The sequence below is a fragment of the Citrus clementina genome, unplaced genomic scaffold (assembly GCF_000493195.1).
Source record: "Citrus clementina cultivar Clemenules unplaced genomic scaffold, Citrus_clementina_v1.0 scaffold_1, whole genome shotgun sequence".
NCBI classification, from domain to species: Eukaryota; Viridiplantae; Streptophyta; class Magnoliopsida; order Sapindales; family Rutaceae; genus Citrus; species Citrus x clementina.
The window spans coordinates 27,982,558-28,008,525 of NW_006263303.1; the positions used below are offsets into that span (position 1 = coordinate 27,982,558).

The 25,968-nt window shown below is 34.3% G+C and overlaps 3 protein-coding genes across 4 annotated transcripts; all 3 read right to left on the reverse strand.

The window, feature by feature from the left end:
• Window positions 1-1,517: 1,517 nt before the first annotated feature.
• On the reverse strand, window positions 1,518-6,577 carry LOC18055715 (AFG1-like ATPase). Of its 2 annotated transcripts, none has more exons than XM_006453463.2 (15): window positions 6,321-6,577; window positions 5,817-6,096; window positions 5,447-5,532; window positions 4,925-5,025; window positions 4,624-4,746; window positions 4,377-4,446; window positions 3,919-4,005; window positions 3,749-3,814; window positions 3,533-3,625; window positions 3,344-3,400; window positions 3,097-3,225; window positions 2,931-3,021; window positions 2,577-2,665; window positions 2,270-2,463; window positions 1,518-2,174 (listed from the first exon to the last, which is right to left on the reverse strand). In XM_006453463.2, the coding sequence occupies exons 2-15, from the start codon at window positions 6,040-6,042 to the stop codon at window positions 2,102-2,104; spliced, it is 1,485 nt and encodes a 494-aa protein (XP_006453526.1). In that variant the 5' UTR covers window positions 6,043-6,096; window positions 6,321-6,577; the 3' UTR covers window positions 1,518-2,101. The 2 variants fall into 2 exon arrangements, with proteins under 2 accessions (XP_006453526.1, XP_024034128.1); XM_024178360.1 differs by lacking the exon at window positions 6,321-6,577 and adding an exon at window positions 6,231-6,304.
• Window positions 6,578-17,610: 11,033 nt separating this feature from the next.
• LOC18055716 (aspartic proteinase CDR1) lies at window positions 17,611-19,435 on the reverse strand. The gene has a single exon (XM_006453464.2). The coding sequence runs from the start codon at window positions 19,135-19,137 to the stop codon at window positions 17,791-17,793; it is 1,347 nt and encodes a 448-aa protein (XP_006453527.1). The 5' UTR covers window positions 19,138-19,435; the 3' UTR covers window positions 17,611-17,790.
• Window positions 19,436-19,807: 372 nt separating this feature from the next.
• LOC18055717 (autophagy-related protein 18b) lies at window positions 19,808-25,641 on the reverse strand. Its single transcript, XM_006453465.2, has 11 exons — window positions 25,454-25,641; window positions 25,127-25,200; window positions 24,965-25,038; window positions 24,737-24,846; window positions 23,781-23,872; window positions 23,118-23,230; window positions 22,236-22,355; window positions 21,631-21,776; window positions 21,264-21,380; window positions 20,400-20,465; window positions 19,808-20,292 (listed from the first exon to the last, which is right to left on the reverse strand). The coding sequence occupies exons 1-11, from the start codon at window positions 25,510-25,512 to the stop codon at window positions 20,169-20,171; spliced, it is 1,095 nt and encodes a 364-aa protein (XP_006453528.1). The 5' UTR covers window positions 25,513-25,641; the 3' UTR covers window positions 19,808-20,168.
• Window positions 25,642-25,968: the final 327 nt, after the last annotated feature.

The window sequence follows — 25,968 nt, forward strand, 5'->3', positions numbered from 1 at the left end:
TATGCAATGTTAAGAGTAAGAGAGAAAAGCTTAATATATTGCCTACAATAAATCTTCTTTAATGAGTTACCATGTAATTATGATCTTGTCAAGGGGTTATTAATTGAATGATTAATCTCAATCAAGATCAACTTAGAATCGTACCATATAGTTTGATAGAATTACTACATTTTCTAATTATATTACCTCTATATTATATTAAAAATCCTATTATGAATGTGATATTATCTTTATAAATTAATAATTATTATTTTATTAATATATTAGTATTCACCAAATTAATAGATTTTCCATGGTTTCAAGACTATTAACTTATTGAGTTTCTACTGTTTTTTATAAATCAATACATTTTTTTTTTAAGATTAAAAACAACTAATATAAATATAAAAAATCCTTTCATAAAGATTAAAAAAAAGGAAGGAAATTAATACATAACTAATAAATGAAATCATTCTATTGTCATACATAGTTTTTGGGTTAATTTCTAATTTCTCTTTGTAAAATGACAAATTTTAAAATATCTTAAATTACTATAAACTTCAACTTATCCTATTTTTGAAAAGAAGAAAAAATAAATCAACTCACTTTCATTTTTGCCTTATTTTTTGAACAATCGTATTTGATGGTTAATCTTTTTTTTAATTTAAACTGTACTTTATATCTCCATTACTTTTTATTGTCGGCTATCACTAAAATAGTACGGTTTTATTTACCATGTAAAATCACCACGTTTCATTTAAGCCTTTGGATTTATAATTCCAGCTCGATTCGAATGGCTTCTCCACTATAATTTTGTTTCAAAAAAGAAAAGAATAGTTGCGGCAATTTTCAATAATACCCGAACTAAAATCACAATAATGTGGCACCAGTCTTTTTTTTTTTATTTAAATACTAATTACACATTAAATTATTATATTATGCAGATATTTATAATTACTATTACAGCATATCATTATACTGCTATTTACAATCAGATATATAACTATGACTTACATTATTATATTAAATTCTATAAAGTACATGACTAGATAAATTATGACTTACATTATTACATTAAATTCTATGAAGTACATGTCTAGACAAATAAACATTCACGGACGAGGAGAGATGTCTATATTGATATTTACAATCAAATATATAATTATGATTTACATTATTATATTAAATTCTATGAAATACATGACCAGACTAACTATGACTTACATTATTACATTAAATTATGTGAAGTACATGTCTAGACAAATAAACCTTCATAGACGATGAGGGATGTCCTTAACTATGACTTACATTATTATATTAAATTCTATGAAGTACACACCCAGACAAATTATGACTTACATTATTACATTAAATTCTATGAAGTACACGCCTAGACAAACTATAACTTACATTATTACATTAAATTTTATGAAGTACATGACCAGACAAATAAACACTCACCCTTACAAACGAGGAGGGATGTCTTAAACCACTCACATTTCAAAAGAAAAATACTTACAAATTAACTCCACACAATTAAACTTACAAATTAACTTTGATTCAGAGGGAAAAGAAAAGGCACAAATTAGAATACACAATTATTCTTAATTGAGAGAGGTTCAATCCATAAGGACTCGAATCTCTGCCCTCGTAACCATACTTAACTTTCAAGGTAATACTTCACCACTCAACCAAAGGCCGGGTGGCGGCACCAATCTAATTAAATGGTGAAAAATACTCTCACCATTCACTAGTTTCGGCTAAATTCAAAATCCGATTGATACAACCGACACGTTCCTCGATAGAATTGATCTTTGGACAGTATTCTCAGGTATAAAATACTTTTGTGACAACATTATTTATGACACAGATGGACTTTATTTTGTAACAGTGTAATAATTAGATTAATAATTAATCTTACAAAAAAGTTAAATCATGTTTTATTTGACCCAACCTAGGTATTCACTGGCGCTGATCACGGCTGCTGGCTCGGCCGGACATCATGTCAAGTAAAATACAAGACTGTTGATGCTGAATCACTCCCTTTTGTCAAAGTATCATTGCTTGTACTGCATCTGCAATTCTGCATTGTCAATTTGCTACGAGAGCTGCTGTCAATTTGCTATGAGAGCTGCTTCCCGGCTAACATGGCAGCATGCTGCTCCAAGTATTCTTTGCTGTTCATCTCTGTTAATCTGTAATTATAAGAGGTTCATTAATCGGCAATAATTACAAATCCTGCTATTATGATTTCCCCAATGCAAAATCCTTAGCGATTTCAAAAAGTCACCTGCTAATCGTGCGGTCTTTTGCAAATCCCAATTCATTGTCCACACAAAGATCAGCTTCATCATTTCTCATAGATCTCGAAGAGGTTCTAGGTGCCATTTGCTGGGCATCAGATATCGTCACTATCTTATTGAAAAGCTGAAAAGGACTACCCTCAGCCGTACACAACAGGCGAGCCCTGTTCTCATACATTACCTGTGACCATAACGGTTGAAACGAGTGATCAAGCGATTATAGAATTAGGGCCAAACATGTGATAGTATAGAATTCCAAAAGCAACCGGACCGCAAAGAAGTAACGGGACATACATCAACTAAAGTAACAAACCGATATGCTGCTGTCCTATTGTGAAGTCCAAATATGGGGACACCTTCCAGCGCCAAGGTATGAAAAATCTCTGCCAGAAGAAAAGAAGAAAACCTGTATAAGAATTTATCGCAAAGAAAATAGAAGACAAGGCATAATATTTGCAGGAGGAATTAAATCTTTCAAACCTCCACGCTGGGGGGGCTTCGAACAGATGATAATTGTAGATGTTACTATAGTTATTTGGACTAATAAGTTTGTTAAACTCAACAAATCAACAGAGCATATCCGTCGTAATATCTAGATATATATACCCTATAAACAGATCAGGATCCACCCAGACAGAAATGACTTACTGAACAATCCAAAGTAGTCAGCAGCTCCAAGAGGTTTGTCACAAAGCTCCTCAAATTCAAAATATGCACATCCATTAGCACCCAATGGAACCTAAACACAACGAAAGCAAGAAGCAAATAACCATCACTGCACCCATTATGTGGCAAAGGACATACCAGCACAAACCTGCAATTTCCTTCCCATCACTACTTCCACCTCCTGTGGTCCGGCCTCATGTTCACCAATCAAGTCCCGAAACTTTTGCTTCATAACTTCTGATGAACCTTTGCCAACAAAGTAGAAACCTTGTTGAGCCTGCAGTTCAAGGACAAACACAGCAATCAGAAACTGTAACATAATAAAAAGAACTATAACTATTAGCCTGAAAGCAGAAATATTCTCCTGAATTTTGAAGAGAGAAATGATAGCATACCGAAGTCATTTTCCTATAGTCTACTGATGAGCCAATTTCGTGGACAACACATCTTTCCTATAGCAACACAAGTTTTCCAAATCAATTAAGTTTATACAGTATCCAAGAATCATACAAATATCCAAAAGCTCACAAGGATTGACCGTGTTTACAGGAAAATAAATGCACATGTTTATTCCACATACATACCTTCAAAGTGGAAATAAATGGTAGAAAAAGATCCCTCTGTAATCCACGTTCATATAGATTGTCCGGAGCACGGTTTGAAGTGGAAACCAGTATCTACACTTGCCTCCCAACACAGGCAGAAAAATAATCCCCATGTCAGTTTCCATCAGATATCTAAAGTTTATACCGCATTGAGTGAAAAGACAGAATATAGATCACACAATATTTATCACTTACAACACCATTGTTGAATAGATGTCTAAACAGACGATTAAGTATCAATGCATCAGCAACATCAGTCACCTAAATAACACAAAGAAAACAAATATCAATATAAATATTAGTGTTACAAGACATAATGATTTTCTTTTTACTTTTTGTGGAAAATGGTGTGATAACCACTGTACCATAAACTCATCCACACATAATAAAATAGCCTCATCTGATATCTCTCCTGCAACAACTTCAAGCGGATCTGATACACCCTTGTGCTTCTGCAAGAATTCAACATTACGCATGAGTGTACTGGCGTATCTGCTATGATCAAGTGCCATGTAAGATAAACAAGACAGGATCGAATTTATTCATAAAGGTTAAATAGTACTTTTACCAGTTAATTCTTTATTTATTTGTTTATTTATTTATCTTGTACAAACTTTCTTGACCATTAATGTTGAAAATTACAACTACTTTGAGATAAGGAAAAATAAAAATCACTGACAAGCCAAAAATTATCCAAGCACTGTTCTACAATCTCATGCAACACAAGCCTAAACTGGGCCAATAAAATTATTTCTTTCTTGTAATAAGAATTTCATGGAATTCATATCAATCTGGATAAATAAAACCTTGTCTGGTCTCTTACTTGCAAGCGGCTGTGGACATTCAACATGAAGTCATGAAAATGGATCCTCTTCTTTCTCCAATTGCAGGGCCTGAAGATATAAACATCAGCTATCAGGAAGCCCAAAGTAACAATGATGAGCGTATAACTACCAAGAATTTCAATAATTCCATATTTAAAGTTTATAGAATTTGTTACTAGAATACTGTTGAATGGCTAAGAAATTTCTCAAAAGATTTGGAAACAGTGAAACGTATGTTTGACTTACAATTGATAAAAAAATAGGTCCATCAACATTGTTTTCCCAGTCCCTACTCCCCCATAAAGGTACAATCCTTTGACAGGTGAGTATGAAGATTGTGGCAGTAAACGTGACCACAGCCACCGACTCCTGTAGAGAAACAGGACTATCTGTCAAATAGTTATGTAAATTCGCACCACATTAACATTGTAGAATTACAAATTAAAAAAAAAAATAAACAAGATGAACAGGGGAGTGATCCTGCAATACCAAAATGTAATTCATTAGTTGAAATCTGAACAAAATTAGAGTAAACTGTAATATTTACCTTCCAGATTTCTCAGAAGATGAATAGCGATCTAACTTACAGGCATCAGCTGATTCAACAAGCTCATCATATAGTCTTTGAAGTTCTTCTAACGTTCCTAACTGCCAAAAAAAAAAAAAATTCACTGTCAGGACAACTTTTACATCCTTAAACAACATAGTAGATGGTCCACTCACTTCTTAGCTATCTTATCAATACACCCTCTCAAGAGAAATCATATAAGACCGAGTGCAATTTTGTTCCTGAAACTATAATCGATGGGCCAACCAATTTAAAACCGATCATCCAGTAAATGAACCAAATTTCCCAAACTTTATGTTGGTCAAAAGATTTCCTCTTCACATTCCACATCAATAGGCATTTCAAGATTAAAGCAACCAGTACCTACATGATGAGTTCATCAAATGTGAAGCTTAGTCCAACAGTGGGCATGAATCTCCCATTAATGATGCTTTTACTACATCCATTATCCATTAAAACAACGCAAGAAAACATGCAATGTTAAAATTGGACTGTCCATACCTGACGGACGTCACCATCCAAAAGCTCACCCGCGATAATTCTTCGCTCATACTCCACAAGAGGCCCTGCAGCTGCTCTATGTACTTCTGAAACCAAACCACAGAAACCCAGTAAACACACAAACCAAGAAAGAAAATCCATGCTCTGTTTTACACTAGTACATTTTCAAATGCTTTTGAAGCCCGTCAAGCACATTTGTATTTCAATTCTGCAATATTTGAAGAAAAAAACTTCAAGTTCAAGGGCATTTGATATGTGCTTTTTTTCAGAAAGCACTCTTCTACAAAAACAGTAAAATAAAAGCATTAATAAACAGCAAAAACAACACCAACCCAGAAGAAAGAATAAAAAAAGGGGGGGAAGAAAAAACCTCCAATGGAAGCGCTAGCAGCAGCATCCGTTGACAGAGCTCTTGAGACCATAAATTTTGAACGTAAAAAACTTTCAATTTCAGCATTATTAGTAACCCCGTAAGCACAATTATGATAATTCTCTGTCAAATCCTTGGGCCTTGTCGTAAAACTACTCCAATAATCAAATTTGCGATGCCACAGAGCTGATCGAAAGTAGCGAGCAGATCCCGCAATTCTCCTCATCGTCAATCAAAACAGTCGGTCGCTTGTGATTGGACGCAATTAAAAGCAACAGTCCTGTATCGGCAAAAGAATATTTTTTTTTTAAATTTCAACTTGTTTGAAACAGAACATATTCAGAATTACAAAGTAAGAGCTATAGATAGTTGAAAATTTTAGAGTACAGCAAACGAGGCTTTTGGGATCGTAACTTTAGCGAGAATCAGAATCATTCGGTCAGTGCGGCGAAAGATAAAAATACCAATTGAATGAATGATGAATCAACGTAAAATAAAACGCACCGGATCGAGCTGAGCCGGCCGGATTGAAGACGAGAAATTGAGGAGAATCAAATAGCTGAAGAAATAATTAATTATAAAAAATACATTTATTTGTTTATTGTAAATCGAGGCTATGTTTTCGGAGCGAGACAGAGAGAGAGAGAGAGAGAGAGAGAGAGGAGGTTGATGTAAGAGGTTCCGATAATATTTGAAGATCATAGCTAATTGGGTTGGTTTGTGCGGTTTGACTCATAAATCCAATTATAAAAATCGTCTCTCGGTTGGTGAACTGGAGAACTCCAGTCATCTTATAACGTCATTAACGGATTTTTTTATTCCATGTCTTTTCTTAATGTTAGCATTACACGCTGCACCTTTTCTAATATTCTTTTAAAAGAGGGCTGTATTATATTATGTAATATGCTATTTTAACTTTTTATCTATATTATGCTTGATGTTGTCGCACTGCATTTGGTGATTAATCAAAAGTTTTATGTTTGAACAATAGTATTTATTTATTTATTTTTTGTCTTGACCACGAGATATTATGGGGAGGACTTCAAATGTGAGAGATACCTTTAAACTCCTACCACAATTAAGATTAGAAGTCTCCGCTCAAACCGAGAAGCACAGATTCTCCCAATAAATACGACTTTCCTGCGACTCGAATTGAAGAGCAAACACAGTCAAGCCACTTAAAGGGACTCCATTGCCTGTGGAGCCAACAGTGTGTTGGTAGTATTTATTACTTTTTAGGAAAACATTAAATAACTATGTCTTAAATTTTAGAATTTCCACATTAGTTTTTTTAATATAAATTTTAAAAAATAAAAATCATAATTCTTCATAAAACATAAGTAAATTCAGCGGCATAATAATTTTTCAATATTTTTTAAAGGTATACCTTGTGAAATAAAGATCCAAGTAAATAATTCAATCAAAAAACTTGAAAAATATCACAGTATAAATAAATAATTTTTTTAAAGGAAAATATGTCACTTTCATTCATTCAACTTATTTAACTTGATGAATAAATATGTAATTCGATATACAGCAGAATTAAAGGTATCCAAAGCTAACTCAGTTAAGGAGTGCGCAATGGCATTATATTCTCTGAGAGGTGTTGAATTATAATTTGAGGGCTAGTTTAAAGCTAATGAGTGGAGTGGTATGCATTCTAAAAAAATAATTAGGAGAAACCACGAGCACTCTCAGTGAATCAAGATATAAAATACTTCCAAACCAAAATAATTCAAAATCTGATTAAAAAATTGAGGATTTGCCATGATGTTCTTTCTCCTAGAGTGGTGTGGCGAAGCTCTCAGAATAAGGAAGCAGCAGCCTGGATTTGTGCCGTGAATGTGAAGAAGTTTATGAGTACAGGCAGCGTAGGTGCTTTGTGGTGAAGCTTCCAGTGATAGATTGTCGATGGAATTAAGAAACCGCAGCGAGTAGATTGAGGAATAAGGAGAAGGAAAATAGAACTAGATTTTTTGTCCGTCTGGGTTCTAGAAAGTGAGAAAGTAATATAACTTTTTTTTTTATTTCCATGATTGACTCTCAATGTTTTGCTTTGAACTGTTACCGGTGCATGCAGCTCTTTTATTAGTCTTTTCTATCCAAAAATAAAAAAAATAAAAATACAAAAGCTAGTGCCCATAATCCCTTAATTTAGTTGGACTGTGGCTCTGAAGCTCTGAGTTTAGCTACAAAAGGACACACAAGTTGATTGGAGTGGCAGAATGTCTCGAATATTTTGAAGAAGACGGATTTCCATTTGTTAAAGAAACCAGAAAGAGCTTATCTCAATTCTCTGTCCTTGTTGTTTGCAAAGTGTTTTTTTTTTTTTTTTTTTGTTGGGAATCGGAATATGGCCCCCACTCGAGGAGCCCATTCCATAAGCCCATCGCCACATAAACAAAGAATGTTAATCCGGGGCCCGGCAGGCAATTCTTCTCCCTTCGTGCTGGACCACGGATGACGTGTAAAAGTGGAAGTGCACCGGCTGATGTGATGTTTTTTAAAGATAAAAACAACGGTAGATTGGATTACGAGGCCGTGACGGCAAACAAATCACAGTCAAAAATTGGCCTTAAATTGACCACATTTATTCTATTTTTACTGCACTGGATTATGGAAAGTCTTCCACGCATACAATATAATCACAATAGCTAACTGCGAAATTAAAACAGCTTAGTATGAGTACTACGTTATCATTTTACTAATTGAAAACGTAATAAATTCGACTCAACAATTAACAGAGATAAATAAATCTCGTAACTAATTGGAGACCGAAGAATAAATTGTCTGCCTCAGCAATATTAATATCATTAAAATACTCGGCCTTTGGCCGAGTGGTGAGAGCTGCAGCAGTTCGAACCCCCACAATGCATGCGGGGGTGTTTTCTTCCTCAAATAAAATTGAGTGAAGACAGTCTGCTTCCTTGCCCCAGTGCGAGGAGTAGACATCCCTCGAATATTTGAGAGGGTTAAAATCTGGGCAGCGCTCCATTAGTATTGATGTATGTTGATCCCGGTTATAGTCTGATTTGTACATATCAGTTATATTCTCATATAATATGAGTTGTAATATGAGCAATAGTCTCATGTAATCAAAAAAAAATATCATCAAAATAAACGTTAATGTCAGCTCCTGATGCAATTACCAAATCCATCATGATTACGTACTACAGCGGCAATATAGCCAAAATTCCCCACTTTTGACATCCACCGCGGCATTAGTGATTTAGTGTTTAACTGAACAACTTAAACCAACCACAATCACGAGGCTGACAAACATTTGAAAAAAAGACAAAAATTGTTCCAACTCAGGCCCCACGTCCTTCTCGTTTAATATGTTTCACATTGTCCCACACTCCTTCAGCACGAGCCACGCCCACACGCAGGGCTGACATTTAACCCTTCCTACACGTGCAGGTTTGACAAATCTTCGCGGCTCCATTGTGCTGTATTACAATATACCATGATATGAACACTACCATATTAAACAAACCAAAAATACTCTTCAAATTCTATTTTAAATTTCTTTAATTAAAATAATAATAAATTAAATTAAATAAAAATCTAAATATACGGTTGGTGCCGACCACTCATGGTCTCCGCATAACAACATACTTTATGCAGTGAAACTATTTCTTGCAAATAAGCTTCCATTTATTATATATTTACAGTTAAAAATTTGACTGTAAATCTACAGTGAATAGAAATTCATTTGTTAATAATAGTTGCACTATTGGGTAACCCTGACAATAATAATTCTAGTGGTACTAAAATATAATTCAAAGAATATAACGGTGAGTGACAGCCGGCGGCAGTGCACAATGGGAAAAATTAATCTAAGTTATTAATTTAATATAACTAATAAGAAAATATAAATGAGTCTTCTATTATTAATTTAGTATAAATGTTATGATTTTTTTTTAAAAAAAAAAACTATTTTTTATAAGAGAGTCCACAATACACCAAACATTGTATTAATAAAATATAACAAAATACAATCTAATCCAATACAAAATACACCTAAATTGGTTTAGATTTAAAATGTCACATAGGTGGCAATGGTGAATAATTTCCATAAATGATGTAAAGTAACGATGTAGCATTTTCACAGTTGTAATGGGGTAAAAAAAGCCTTAACTTGACTAAAATGATGCAGTTTGCTCATTGTTGGTACTTGAGTAGCTGCCTTAAGCTATAAGGATATGATCCTAATCTCGATAAGTGTCTCCAAGAGAAAATATTAACCTAAGCATTAACTTCACTTTCAAATTAACGAAGGTTAAATCTTTGAGACATAGAAATACAATTAACCAACTACTACAAGTTCAACGCCTGCATTTATGCCAATGCATAATTAAAATTTAGGGTTATTATCATTTTACTACTTAAAAAATTATCAAATATCAAATAACTATAACAAGTATTGTCTCCTATCATTTTCCTATTATATTTTTATAAAAATATCATTTTACTACTTTTCCATTACAACAAATATTATTTAAATACTTTTCCGTTACAACCGTTAGTTGACCCGTTAATTGACCAGTTAGTTGACTAACAAAATACCAAATTTACCCTTCATGATTAAAAAAATAATAAGACAAATTTTTAATCCATATATCATAATTCCAGTAAAAAGAATTATGTTGGTATTATATATCCATTTTAATAAATATATTATAAATTTATTTTGTAAATAAGTTTCAAGTATTTTTTTTTTAATCATGAAGGATGAAATTGATATTTTGTTAGTCAACTAGCGGTTATAACGAAAAATTAGTAAAATTATATTTTTATAAAAATAAAGTAGGAAAATGATAGGAGACAATACTTATTGTAGTCATTTGATATTTGGTAATTTTTAAAGTAGTGAAATGATAATAACCTTAAAATTTAAATTACCCAATAATATCACGATCACAACTACGGTGACGGACTCACCAATATCAAAGATTCAAGCACTCAACAGTGCAAAATATAAAGGGAGTAAGGTTACTTATTCGCTAATTTCTTTCAAATGCTTTGTGTTTAAGAAACCTAGAAAACTTCTGAACGAGGCTTTGCAGAAGGGACATCCAATCTGTATGCAGTCCAGCCAACTACGCTCCCATGATCATGTCTAAACTACAGTTTTAAGTGGCATTGTTTGGGGAATATATTCACCACTGCGACGAGAATCGCACGACAGAAGAAAAACCCAACAGACTTAAAGAGTAAATTTCTTCAAGAATTTTGCAGTATTGAATTAATGTCTAGGTATTCAATTATTAGATTTGAAGAATGATTGTGTTTAAACAACCCAGAATTAATCTCTCTCTCCTCTCTCTTTTTCCCATGTAAACCTCGACCAAATTGACGAGGGGAAATAGACAATTTGGTTTGGGAAAAAAAATTCAAGAATTAATATATATGAACACAAAATTAGATAGAAGGAAAAATCATTACGCATGAAGGAGCGAAAACCACCATGCAAATTAGACACAGCCAAACTATAGTCTATACGTGGGAAATCCATTGACATCTCTATATATCACCTGTGGAGCTGTAAAAGTCCGAGTATAATATTGCATATAATTGGAATAAGAGTATATACTGAGACTTTATTCACCCAATCTAATTCCACTCAACTTTACCAATGAAGCATCAAGAACACTAGTCTTGCGGCGGGCTTCCTTAATTAAGAATTAAGTTCAAAATAATATTGACACAATATCATCTTTGAGTTGACTAAACCAGTCCTCCAAATCCATTCTCTTCTTATGATTTTCCTGGAATTCCTCGTCTGTCTATGAATTGTGAAAGATGATCGGTTTGTCATTTACTATCCATCGGTAATAATTTTCTCATAACAAAGAAAAAGGACAATGTCTTTTGTAACAGACAATTCCAACCACTCATTGTTACCCAAAATTTTCTAATCAAGAAACTAATTCATAAATGATATATAAACACACACACATGCATATATATAGAAATGTTCTAATTCAGGATCTTGAACTTTGTAATTTTTCAGATTTTAATAAAGTTAAAGATCCTGGATCAGATCATTACTCATATATAATAATGCATGTGTGTGTGTATACACACAACAGAAGTTCATTTGATGAATAAAGAGTAAAGACTCAAATATATAAAAAATAAAAAATAAAAAAAAACTAATCTAAATACAAAACAAATACAAATAATCCAGTTAAGGTACCTAGCCAAATAGCATGCCTGCATAGGCAGTTAATTTGCATATTCCTCGACCTAGAGCAGAAACTCTGCCATTTGGTTTAATCATAAGTAAAATTAAGTAGTTGATGCGCGAGTTTCTCCCTCTGCTTTGTGATATGATGATATCTCTTATAGATCTTAGTAGCTGACAGTTAATTGGACACCAAAGTTAACTAATTAATGGCTACAATTCAGTTCCAGAGATAAAATATTAGGGTCATGCTATGTTACAACTAATGATTGATTGCAATTAACGTCACTCTATAATTTATTGGCTATACCCAGAGAGAAATGAAAACTCTACATTCATCTTATCTTTGTTTAATAGCCCAATGGCTTACTTAGTATTGAGGCGAGGTTATAAAAAATTGTAATGATTATTGTATTTGGTAAATCATTGGTTACAGACTAAAAGTTGATGATACTTGTAGACATAATTATTAAAATATATCGAATAATTAAGTATTTATAGTAATTTTAGTCAAATAATATTAAATTAAATTGAAAAAAAAAACCAACTGAGCCAAACCCCGGCTTACCCATTTGGTTTAGCCGCCAAAGCCCAGCTGCTTGGCAGCTAAGCCGAACGAGGCTTAATTCTCTCACTCAAGCTGTGATTGCAATTTAATTTGGATTATAAAAACTCCCAACTCTTTTTATTCATTTTTGTCCAAACATTATTATTCAAACTGCATTGGGTGTCATGACGGAAATTTATTACTAAAAAAATGTATTGAGTCGAAATTCAAATAAAACTAAAACGACTATTGAAATGCAATGCAATAATGCATGCACAGAATATGAGAACAAAATAATACAAACTAAAGAAATCGAGCTGCACCTGTTGCGGAAGTGCGGGTAATATTGTTGTAACTGTGACTTCTGAATAAATATAATAGTGGTGATAAATAAATGTAAAAAAAATAAAATACAATAATTTACGTGATTCGGCGTAATGCCTATGTGTATGGGTCAAAAACTAAAAGATAATTTTACTAACAAATGAAATTTACAAAAATGAAAAAAAACTCTCAAAATCCACAACTCCAATACACCCAAATGGATCCTCACTATAGCACTTAAGTAGAAGCTATCTTAAATTTCTCAAATTGCTTCACTTGTAATTGCTCTCAACTCTCTCAATTGGGATGATTAACAAATGAAAAATGATCATTCTAATTATAGGGAGCATTGTTCACCAACACAAGTTTCAATTTGCCAAATTGACAAATTTGGAAATCGGTACCAACTTTGTCATGCAATTATAGTCAAAGTCTACATGCTAGCTCAACAATTGCATGCTTGACTTTTCAACAATTCAAGCATGCAATTGTTGAAATAGCATGTAGACTTTGACTACAATTACATGACAAAGTTGGCACTGATTGCCAAATTTGTCAAGCAATTGTAGTTCAAGTCTACCTCAACAATTGCATGCTTGAATTTTGCATACTAGTTGTCTCATGCAACTACTCAACAATTGCATGCTTGACTTTTCAACAGCACTAACAAGCACATAGATCAGCTGGTATGATGATGTTCTAACTTAATTAAGATATTTGATTTGAGACTTGAGAATGCAACTGCGTTAAATACTTGTTTGGAGAGTTTTGCCGCCTTAATGGTCCTACGCAGCTCGAATCTGGATTAGTTGAAGTTCAATATGATCCTCGGATACCAGATGATTTAATATAAAAAAAAAAAAAGAAATCAAGCTGAAATGAGACACATTAAAAAGCCTCAGTGGGGAGCCAAAAGAAGCCAATAGGCCAGATTCCGATCGTCACGAGGATAACCAAACCCGATTAACCATACAAATAATATATAACTGCAACTGCAAATCTAAATAGAACAAGTAAAAAGCATTCTGCGTCAAGAAACAAAAGCCACCTCGGTGTTTACGGTGTAAAATCCAATTAGCAATTTCTCCTCGATGTGGATTCGACAGATTAAATCATACTCGAAATTTAATTATATTTGAACCCCTGTGCAATATAAACTAAGATTTTATTCACCCCGTTAATGTTTTAGTCTAATCCAACTCAACTCTATCAATGAAGCATCGAAGTTAAGAAAAAGGGAGTAGTAAAAGTCTATAAATAATGTACTTTCTTCTACGAGAAATAACACTAGTTTTGCGGCTGCCTCAATTAAGAGTCAACTTCGAAATAATATTAACAAGAATATGCAATTCCTAAACAAGAAGAATAAGAAGAATAATAATGTCGATTATCTGTTGAGAAAAATACCAAAAAAAAAGAAAAAAGGAAGGAACAAAGTTAAACAATCTTGCAAACAATAACAATAATAATAATTGTGATTATGTGTTCAGAAAATTGGGAAAAAAAAATTACCTTAACCGCTTTCTCTTAAGTTGAGAACAATAATTCAAATGGACTTAATACGTTTAAGATATTTATGCACTTGAAATCTTGGGCTTTGATTTCTGAGAAGGATCCGAGTTCCGCATATATTGAAAAGAGATGATTTTCCCCATTTATTTGAAATCAGGATTTGAAGGCGTTCATAATGATGAGAGCGCGAATGATAAATTTGATTTTTTTTGGAATCTCCCAATTGTTTATAAATTGAGAAAGATTTAAGGTTTATCATTCGCTCTCTCATCAGTAAAAACACTCTCAAAATAAATTTTACTTGAAAGTTTCAAATCAAGAAATTAAAAGAAAAATTGAACACGTCTTTGAGTGGGGGTGTAATGCACCTGAGCAAAGAGTAGCTGACAATGATATCATTTACAGTTAATTGGACGCTTGTAGATAACTGGTTAATGGTTACAACTCAGTTTCAAAAGATGAATTGAACGAATTGCCGACATTTACGGACGTGGCAAATAACTGTTCGTTCCAGTGACGCATGACCAAGTGTACGATGACATTTAATAATTGATTCCAAAGACACGTGACTAAGGGTACGAGGAAATTAATAATCGGTAGCCAACAGTTCTTTCCAAAAAGAAAAGTTGACAGTTCATCGGAATTGGACCAATGACACGTGACCAAGTGTTCAATAATTGATCCCAATGGCATGTGACTCCAGGCTCCACCATAGTTTGTTGGCAGGCACCAGGCAGTAGAAAAAACTAGTATATATCATGAATTTACATATCACCTAACCAAATGACAATTATAAATCTAAATATCTAATAAGAGAAGTGATTAAAAACTTAGAAGAAAGAAATTTGATGATGAGATTGAAGAGGCTGAGTAATGGAGAAGAGAGGTCAAGCAAATAATTAGAAGCTGATGCTTCTCTTTCTATTTATATCCCTCGCCACTACAATAAAACACTATAATACACAAAGTGGAGTTAGCACTTTGATATTGGAATCCATCAAGATCCGCAGATATTGCGGTATGACAAAACAGTCAACTAACATTGTAAATTGAGAATCCACCCATAATTTCACGACATTCCTCCTTGGATTCACCATTTATTTAATTAGGTGTGCTTAATATTGTCTCGTTAAAAACCTTTACCACAATGGGAAAACCTAGTCAAAAGGAAAAGAAGTACAGTACATATGCGTCCAATATTAATGTGATTCTTCTCTTGTAAGATTATGCTACTCTTGTTAAGTACTATTCCTGATAAGTACTCCTCCTAATAGCAACATGTATTAATTTGATGGTTTGTTGAAGCGACACATGCTAATGCCATATACAGTTTCCTTAGAAGTAGATGTAGGTAGAGCTTTTGTAAATATGTTAGCTAGATTGTCCATGAAGAATATTTGTTTGATATCGATCTTCTTGTTCTGTTGGAGCTCATGAGTGTAGAAGAATTTTAGTGAACTATATTTTGTCTTGTCCCTTTTTAATGTATCTTCCTTTGAGTTGAACTATACATATAATATTATTTTCATATATCATTGTTGAAATATCTAAACTTAAAGATATTCTACAAGTACTTTGAATATAATGGATTACATATCGCAACCATTTGCATTTTCGACTGGTTTCATGGAGTACAAGAATTTCAGAATGGTTGAAATATGTTGCAACGAGAGTCTATTTGGTAGGCTTCTAAGAAATCGTTGTTCCATTAAAAGTAAAAACATATCCCGTTTGTGAATGAGCTTTATGGGGATCAAACAAATAATTTGTATCAGCATAACCAACAAGATCTAGATTTTTCGTTAGTTCATCATGCCACGGCCATACATACGAAAGAACTAAGGTATCACACTTCATGCTTTTGTCATGCAAAAGTATATCTCGTGTCGTATGTTTTTCATCATATCACTCGTCATGCGATTAAGTATAAATTTCATGCAATACAAGTAACCGAAGCCACTCCTTTGGGGCTCACTCCAAGAGGTGTGGTGTGGAAGGTAAGAGGAATGATCAGGTTAGTTATCTGGTAAATTCGCTGATGCCTAAATCCACTAGGGGGGATTTGTGGACTCCTGCAAGATTTATTAAATAATATATTTAACAAATAGCTTAGATCTTATTATTTAATATAACTAAGGATTCATTTGATAAATTCGAAGATTATAGATATGCATGGTTAATATTATTTTACCGTTCTTTATTATCTAAATAATAAAATTTACATAATTAGATTCAAATTGTAAATTTATCTTCATCACATTGACGCCATGCACTAGTTTAATTGATAATTACTTATCTTATGCAAGCATCCATAACATAAGATAAGCATATCAAAGGATAAAAACGATGAGCTTAAAAGGAAGTATATAAGAATAAGTGAATTCGGTGAGTTTAGGCTATAAATTACTTGTCCAGATAGTTGAAACTCGGATCAAAAACATCTTGCCGGGAGGTGTCGGGCTTGACTCGACTCCTGAGTGAAAATGTAGGGCATGAATTCGTGTCCAGTCATTTGCTAAATTAATTCAGGCAGGTCCCGGGCAGGTCCGAACCCGGAATTTTACCAGGCCGTCGAAGAAAAAGAGAGAACAATATATATAGAGAAAGGCCCTTTGTTATGAAGAGTCCCTTTCGCACCATACTCTTTCTAGAGTAGTCATTTATTATTATTATTATTAGGCAAACACATATACACTATTCATGTGAGAGGCATGTATCTTACATGCATGTAAGATAGGGGATCCCTATTATTATTATTATTTTTTATCTTGTCTTTTTGTAGGTGTTCTTCCCTACTACAGCCATAAGAAGTTGCCTTTTTCTAGCCCCTTTTTTGCTTCAAGAAAGACGTGGGCTCAATTTTTCAAATCAATTCGAGAGAACACATCAGCCATCACAAAGACATCTTATAATATTATACATTTGTGTTTAAAATTTTTAAAATTAAAATTTTTAAAATTATATTACATACTTTTTTTTTTTTTTTTTCAAAAGTAAGGATAAACATAGCCCAGGTTGATTCTTTTTAACCTCTACTTATTCGAAAAGACTTTGTGGGACAAATGCACCACATTCGGGTTTATCAATCAAGACTTGCCATTTGTCAAGCCTAATGAGCTTGGGATAGCATAAGATTTATGTAGATAGTGGAAACCACTCACCCAAGTCCGAGGGGTTAAATTGTATTATATGTTAAATGTGCATTAGCTAGATAATGTCACCCACTTCATCCCTGATCCCTGTACTTATTAAAAAAAGGGAAAAAATATATATACTGCAAGCAGTAATACTCTATATTATGTCACAAGCACTCAAATCATTCAGCCTCTCCACTCTTTGATCAGTACAATTAATAAACAGACTTGATCAACCCCATGATCTTTGATGATAATCATTAAATATCAATCATCAAGAAGTTCACAATCGACCCTTTCGAAAGCTAACTTCTTCCCACCAATATCATAAGCCACATTGTAATTCTGCTGAGCCATCATTCCAATGAGTGACAAGCTTGTGTAATTTTCACCATTAACAAAACTGGGTAACACAGCCATGCAAAAAGAATGCGGCCACCGTTGAAAAAACAAGCTGTCTACGTCCAAAACCAACTCAGCCCCGCCCGCAAAATGAAACGTAACAGCCGGAAACCCGATGAGATCGTGACTCGCCGTGCCTCGATAACACAAAGTCCATGAATCGAACCTGTAACGCGTCAGCCACATGTCGAGAAGACTCTCAACTTCATGGAGAAGAGCGTCGTATCCAGCTTTCACAAGCCAAGTAGCTGATGATCCACTATCAATGATAACACCACCGTTATCCCAAGTCTTTCTTGTGAAAATATCAGGGTCTATGTCAAGCATTTTGCCACCGATGCTAATGGCTTCTAGGGTTATGTAATAACGTCCGTTTATAACTTCTAAAGGAGTTGAATCGCCTTCAATCCTAGCTCCGTGCCCTAGAACCAGCTTGTTATGAAAATAGTATGGATCGTTCAAGTTGCCAACGCAATAAGAGAACGTAGAACCCAGTTGTGATACTAGGGACAATCTACTGAATCCGAGACCAAAAACTCCAGAAAGATGGCGATCTTCAAACTTTCCATTATCGTGGCCACACCCGAAAACAACATCTTGCACCCGAATTTTGCCTTCATCTGATGTTTTGAAGATGAGTTGTTCGGTGGCAAGTACTCCGGATGCTGAAGGGCCACGAATGTAAGTTTGATTGTACAAACATTGGTTCAAGAAATTGCACTTGACATTAGGGGAATACCAGCAATATTCAGAGTAGCATGGCAAGTCAGCATAAGAAGAAGACATTGAGGGATCAAAAATTGGACCAAATTGTTGGGAACAATCGAGGCAGGGACGGCATTGAACCCACAGGAGGGTGCTGCCGGTGTCCATGACTGTGAACTGTGGGATTGGCGGCTGGCCGATGGTGAAATTCATGAAGAACAAAGAAAATACCTTGCTAGGAAAAACGTCAGCTTGGTAATCGATTATATTGTTGGATGAATATGATTTAACCTTTGCCTGCAAGTAGGCAAAGCGTGCAATCGAAATATTAATGGCACGTTGAATGCGATTTGCAGCATTCTCATTCGGATCGTGATATGGAGAAACAACGGAGTCGTGGTGAATGAGCTCAATAATCAGCCGGCTAGGCCTGCTGGGAGTGGGGGTGCCAGCAACGGCGATGGGAACCAAGATGAGGGAATAGAACACTGCTAGTGCAACTGCCATGATATCAGATTACTTGAATGTGTTGTTGATCCAGCACTCTGATGTTTGGATAATATTGAAGGATCTCTTGTCACACAAAGGTTATTTACATGCTAAAGTAGCCTTTTATTTTTGTCTGAAAAGCTTTTAGCATTCGTTAAAAGGAAAAAGATTTGGAAGTAGTTGGAGGTGATAAAGCGGAAGGACAGTAAGGAGAGTATAGAATATGAAGAACAATAGAACAATGAGAGACCTAAAGAGCGTGAGACTGGAAAAGAAAATTACTACCGGCGGTGAGTAAGGGATCCTGAAAGCAAAATGGGAGAAAATGTTTGGTGAGTAACTAGTGGTTTTTCTTCAATACATGTCAAATAGTTTCAAACACATATATGCATCAATAAAAAATATTAAAAAATTTTACTTCAATTGAAATTTTGTGCAAGCGCATGTTCATCTTGTCTTATGAAGCGCTCTAATGTAGCGTCAAGAATCATTGCAGCACAAACCTCCAAAATGCTTATTTTCAACTTGATTCACTAGATTATCTCCAGCAACCACATCAATCTCTTAAGTTCATCAGCGATTGTGCAAACACACCAATCAACAATCTTGCTGTAAGCATTTACATCCCACCCTGTACTTGTTATTGTATTAGGAAGAATAGTGTTGCCCAAGCATAGTAAGCAATTCATAAAATTGAAAACTTTTGAGAGGTTACAATAAATATAATAAGCCATTATAAGAATTCGAAAGTCATATGCCCATGATTATTTACACAAGCCCTTAATTTACATATGGACATAGAAATCATCACCTTCTATAAGTCCTCTATCATCTGTCTCGGCTAATAACTTTAAGACTGGACAACATTGTCAAGTGTCAACCCTATCAAGCTTATCCTACCTTTTTTCAAACAGTGCCATTTGTATTAGCAATACTAGAATTATTTGAGATGATACCAGCTAGGCGATAGTGTTCGCCTCTTGAGATGAGTTAATGGTAAAATCATCGTGTTCCACAACAAGCTTTGGAGATGAAAAAACTTATCTCTGTCATGCTCTTTTTGTCAACAGATTGAATTCGCGATCCAAAGTCCACGTGGACTCACAACAGTTGTTGATGCTGAAGATATATTCAACAAAGTATCCATTGTAGGTTATTACTGATATAGAGGCCCTGGAACAATCCAAATAGAAAAAACAGAATAATTTCAAGCTTGAGGAATAGAACAGGATCACATAAGAGGGCGGCACAATTTTAAACCACAATGCAAAACTACTCACCTATAAGCTAGGAATTCAGATGAGGATGAGGCAGAGATGTTGTCCACCTTGCGAACCACTGCAGAGCTGTATGAAAATGCCTAATTTATCAATTAATTTTCTTAAGGAACTACCAGCTGGAACAATGCATTTCATTTCAAATTAAAATATCACATAAGCATATACCCATGCCTTAACAAAGATCTATCTACTTCTAAAATCACAAGTTATGAAGCCACCCATGGAAAGTACACAGATCAAAATCTAATGTGTCATCACTACAAGATATCTATCTGTTTTTGACTATTTGCTGAAAAGCAATTGGGTTCTCACTGTTCACGAGGCTTATTTAGAGATTCGTAAGTTCGATTGTATCCCAAATTTTCATCTTCTTAAACTATAGTTTTTCACCAAGTTTGACAAAGGCTTTCAGCAGAATGGAACAACAACATATGAAAGTTGAAATAGCTAAATAAGAAACATTTTATCCTCTCCTGCACTGAATTCGAGACTACAGAGCAAAGGGGCTTCAAATTGATAAAACACAACCTTCTCCTTTCTTAGCTAGCAAAAGAAAAAAATGGAACAGATAATAACCAAAAAAAATAAATAAAGAAGGGTGTAAGACAGGTGATGCCACACAGTTGGTAACAGCCAAAATGTCAATTACCCTCCAGCTTATTTTCTTTTCTTCTGAGAGGTGGTGGGTGGAGGGACAGAAAAGAAACTGAAATTTTATCATCATTCCGTCAAAAAGTGATGTTAAAAAAAAAAAAAAAAAAGGGAAGAAAACTATTTCATATCATAATATTTGATGAACTAGCTGTCCACCAAAGGTTATGAAGAAAGAAAACAACTTCATATTTGGAGAGTTAACCTACTGACCTTTTAACTCCTGCTGGAAAAGCGTTACGAAGTACATGATGATCAGCTGGATCCAGTACCTCATTCACCGACTCAGGCAATATTGATCCAAGAATACTACTTGTCCGTCCGCCTCTCCTAAAAATAAAATGGTTGCAGAAGAAAGTAACTTGTGAAATGCTTTTGTTTTTTTCCTTTTTTTTTTTTAGAAGGCTCTTGAAATGCTTTAAAGTGGCATATAAAAATATCATTAAAGAAACTTTTAAAAAAAAATATTATTAAAGAACAAAATAAGCAATTGTGGGACCAGAAACAAACAAAAATGCATGATGAATCTATCATCAACTTCTGAAAGTGCATAGTTGCATCGGTTTTATATAACCCTCACCTCTGATTTATGGCAAAACCCGGGGAGAAAACATGAAGAGAACCCGATGAACTAGTAGCTACAAGAATATCCTGAAATTGCATTGATTGTCCAAATGACAAGGAAAATATTGTTGATGGATATGTCCCTCTTCGGAAACTATATGACTGCAAGAAAGAGAATAATTGGATTCCATACGGGATATGCAAATAAAAAATGGTAAAAAATAGTAAAACTACTGGGCTTCTAAGGATCCAGTCAATTATGAGTCCACATATACAAGGATTATAAAAGGAATGAATGAATGTCAAATGATTGCATGCACCTGCAGAAATGTACGAATTGTTTTCAACATTAAAAATCACTTAAATCTTGGGCTGATATTTAGTCCAATTAGTATTTTTACGTAACATATATACAAGAACAAGCATTTCCAGTTTGTAGTTTGGTTCTCTTCATTCTTTTTCCATGTAAATTTCACTGTCAGACTTGTGAAAATGATGAAAGATATCACATACACTTTAGCCTATCAATTTTTCTCTTAAGGCATGTGACATAGGAAGATACTTCCTTACTGAGAGATATGCAGGTCCAAAGTTCCACTAAATGAAACGTTTATTCTTAACCTTAGTTGCTTCTGAAACCAGAAAAACTCTGATTATGGTTCCTTGCTCGGATGCAGTTGCAATGTACATCCCATTGGAAGAAAGAACAATTGCAGCCAATGGTGCCCGATGAGCATCAATCTGCAATTTGAATAACAAGGATCTAAATGCAGTAAACTAAAGGCTGCAAAACAATACACCAACGACAAATATATAGACCAATTCACAAATTATGAGAAAAAAAGGGTCAAATTTCATTGTGAAAGTTCAAGAATGGAGATTGTTATTCTCTACTTAAAAAGAAAAATTAACATACTTATTACTTAAAGGGGCAGAGATTTATCATAAATATCTCCAATCTGTAGATATATGACTTCAGGTGAAGAGAAAGCATGCGAGCAGATTGCTAGCAAATTGGTAAAAAGAAAGAACTGTAAGTAGATGAGAATATTCTATATCACGTGACAGGAGGAAATTGCTGGAAAATGTGAAAATCTTTGCTATCACTTGCATTATTGTATAGTAAACCTTGGTATATAATGATCTAACACTGTAAAGAACTACAGATACAGAAGGAAAACGAGCATGCAAACAGTGGTACATAGAAAAATTGATATATAAACTAATGTCCTCAAAATCATTGAAATCACAATTGCTGTGTTGGTAGTCTACACCTAAAGTTGCATTGGTATATGGGATGAAATTTCAGCACTGTTCATCAATAAATTCACTGTAAAACAGATATGCTAAACCATTTTCATTACCCACAGCCAGAAACTTAAAAGCTGTCAGCTCTGACAAATGAACAATTTCAAGCAAAAAAGAAAATTATTGATGAATCAAGTTAAGTTGTACAACGAAGTGAAGTTGCATATTCCATTAAATGAAAACTTTACATCAAACCTCACAGTGGGAATGGAGCTCCATGACATTGTACACCAAAACAGATCCTTTGGTTGTACTGGCAGGTACAGCCAAGAAGCAGGCATTCAAACTAGGAGAAAATGCACAAAGTCCTGTGGGGGGTGAAAAAAAAAATCAAGGAAACAAAAAATACAACAAAACTACTTAACAGCACCTCTACTGCAGTAAGAGTAACTGTAATTTGACATATGAGCTTAAGTCTTTTGTTAACAATGTTCCTTTCTCTTACTGTTTTAATCACTTGCACATCATTTTTCTGATACTCTTAAGCAAGAATGCTGGTCTTGAAAGGCTATTCCAAAACATCTCATCTGACGAAAATTCGGTAGCATTCACAAGTATATTCTCTGGAAATTACACTTCATTAGTTGGAGGCTTGCAGCCATATACTAAATTACAAACCTTACTATAAATGAACAACTTTTACAACAAGCAGAACAAACCACAAGTTGATTTCCTGGGCATCTTGACATTCAAACTATCAAATTTTGTCTTAAATTAATGTACCAGTTTAAAAATCAGCTCTTAGGGCAAAGGAAATTGTACAATTAATTCACTAGTCTGAGATATGCATGACAAAATTCCATGAAAAAAGATATTTAAATGCTTCTATAACTACAATAGCATGAATTCTGATCTTACCTTTCAAGTTTGGCACCGTATCGATGGTATCCAGAATTGCAAGAGTATTAGCATCATATATATATGTCTTTTCTCGCAAAACAATGACAAGTCTGCATTCAGTAAAGAGAGAAAATAGCTGTCAATGATATAAAAATGGATTTAACTTTCTATTGATTCATGTAAAGAGGCTAGGCTGACTCCATCCACTAAAAAAAAAATTAAAGATATAATACAACGCTGAAGATCATGAATTAAATTTGCATCTCAAGCAATAACATCAATACATAAACAGTTTAAAAATTGAAGCTCAAGGTGGAAAGAGAATGTAGTAAACTTAAGAGGGAAGGATGAGTTGAGTTTGTTCTTTTATAATGATTAGAGAAAAGGTGACTACACCACCATCTATCAAGCAAGCGAGACTTGCTCTTAAAGTCACAAACAAAAGCCAACTTTCACTTATAATTTGTACATGGAGATTGATATATCTACCAACGGATTAAGTTCTCTGCAAGGAACCACACTGTTCACTAATGCAAGGAAATGGTTTGCAAATTAATTAACAACTGCAGTGCAGCAACTGTCCCACTAAATTGAAAAGTAAATAACTCAAAAGAGCAGTAAGACAAGAATATCATTCAAACTTCAGTTTCACTCAATCAAAGTAACAATTAGTTCATAGAGGAACCTGAGTCATTCAAAAAGGAAAGGTTACTGCTCAATAGAAAAATCGCATTTGTTCACTTTGCTGATCGATAAAATGCGTGGCACACACTGGGATTCTAGTCTGTTTTAAATAACCTGCATAAATGTTTCCTCACCCAATATTTTCAAGGCCCACAGCCAGACAGAACATTCCTTTAAACATCAAGCCAGAATCTTAAAAATTTATGTCAATGCATACCCTTTAGGGAAGAGATTACGACCAATCAGTGGTAGTGCAAGATGCAAAAAAAAAACAAAAATCTATGCTATACCTTTTCTTATTTAAGCGAACAGCCAAGATTGAGGTCAAAAAATTCAACTCTCGGAGAGCAGTTCCAGTTGTAGTATTAAACAAACAAAGTCTCCGTGGGGATAATGACGGCTGTTGCAATACAATGAGAACCTCATCACTCAAAAACAAGAGAACTCCAAAGAAAATGCTGTACAAAAATAGTTGCTAAATTGCATCAGAGCTAAAAACAAATAAATCTCACAAGCACCTGTTCACCAGCTCCCACAATTGCCAGAAGACTAGAGCTATGCAGCATTTCAACAATACCGAAAGCTCCCACAGCTACCAAAACAATAAAACAAAAAACTTATCATTCATTTGTGTCACGTGATAGCACAAGAACCATTAGCAGTTAAAAAAAATAACTTGCCTCGTTCATAACACAGCCTGCCTGTACTCGAATCAAAAATCTTAAAACCGTCCTTCGTGCTCAGCGCAAATCCACTACAAAAATATATAATAAAAAAAAAAATTATCGCTTAGGTTCACAACCAACACGTAAAACTCATATGCTTGAGTCTATTTAAGCTAATTCCCACTTGTTTCAGTAATTAATTTCCACGTTTAACACGTGAAGCGTACAAATTTCGCGCCTGAAGAAACCAAGCTGAGAATTTCGGAAAATTAAAGGGAAAAAAAAGTGATCGCCGGAAAATTTTGCATTGTACTTGTATGCATACAGAGTGAGTAAAAGTACCTGTTGTCTTGATTGAAAGAAACGAAGAAAACTGGATACGAAGAGGACTGATTTGACATTATAGAAATGTCGCTGCTCTTTTGTGCGAAGATGATGAAGTTTTGGAATTCAAATTAAGAGTTTCGAGTTTCGAACTTTTGAAGGTTTGTCTGTTAAGAAGCGGAAGACGTGTGCGAGTGGCTTAACAGACTTTTTAGACGTGACTTGGGAATAAAGAGAGGAGCGAAGCGGGTCCTGTTTTTGCGGTTCCGGCTTCGTACTTTCTCTGGTGGGCCATGACGAAGGTTGCGTTTATCACCGTTCACTGGTGGGCTGGCCCGGGATTTTATTTGTGATTTTTTTTTTAGGGAAATTTACAACCGTCCACCTGTTTGTTTTGTCTTTTTCAAAAATACACAAACACTTTTTTTTTTTCAGCGCGCCACCTGAAGTTCACTTTTTGTTGCATTCTTCCACTTCCGTCTAATTTCCGTTAGCAAATTTAACGGAATGACCTTTTTACCCCTCAAAATTAC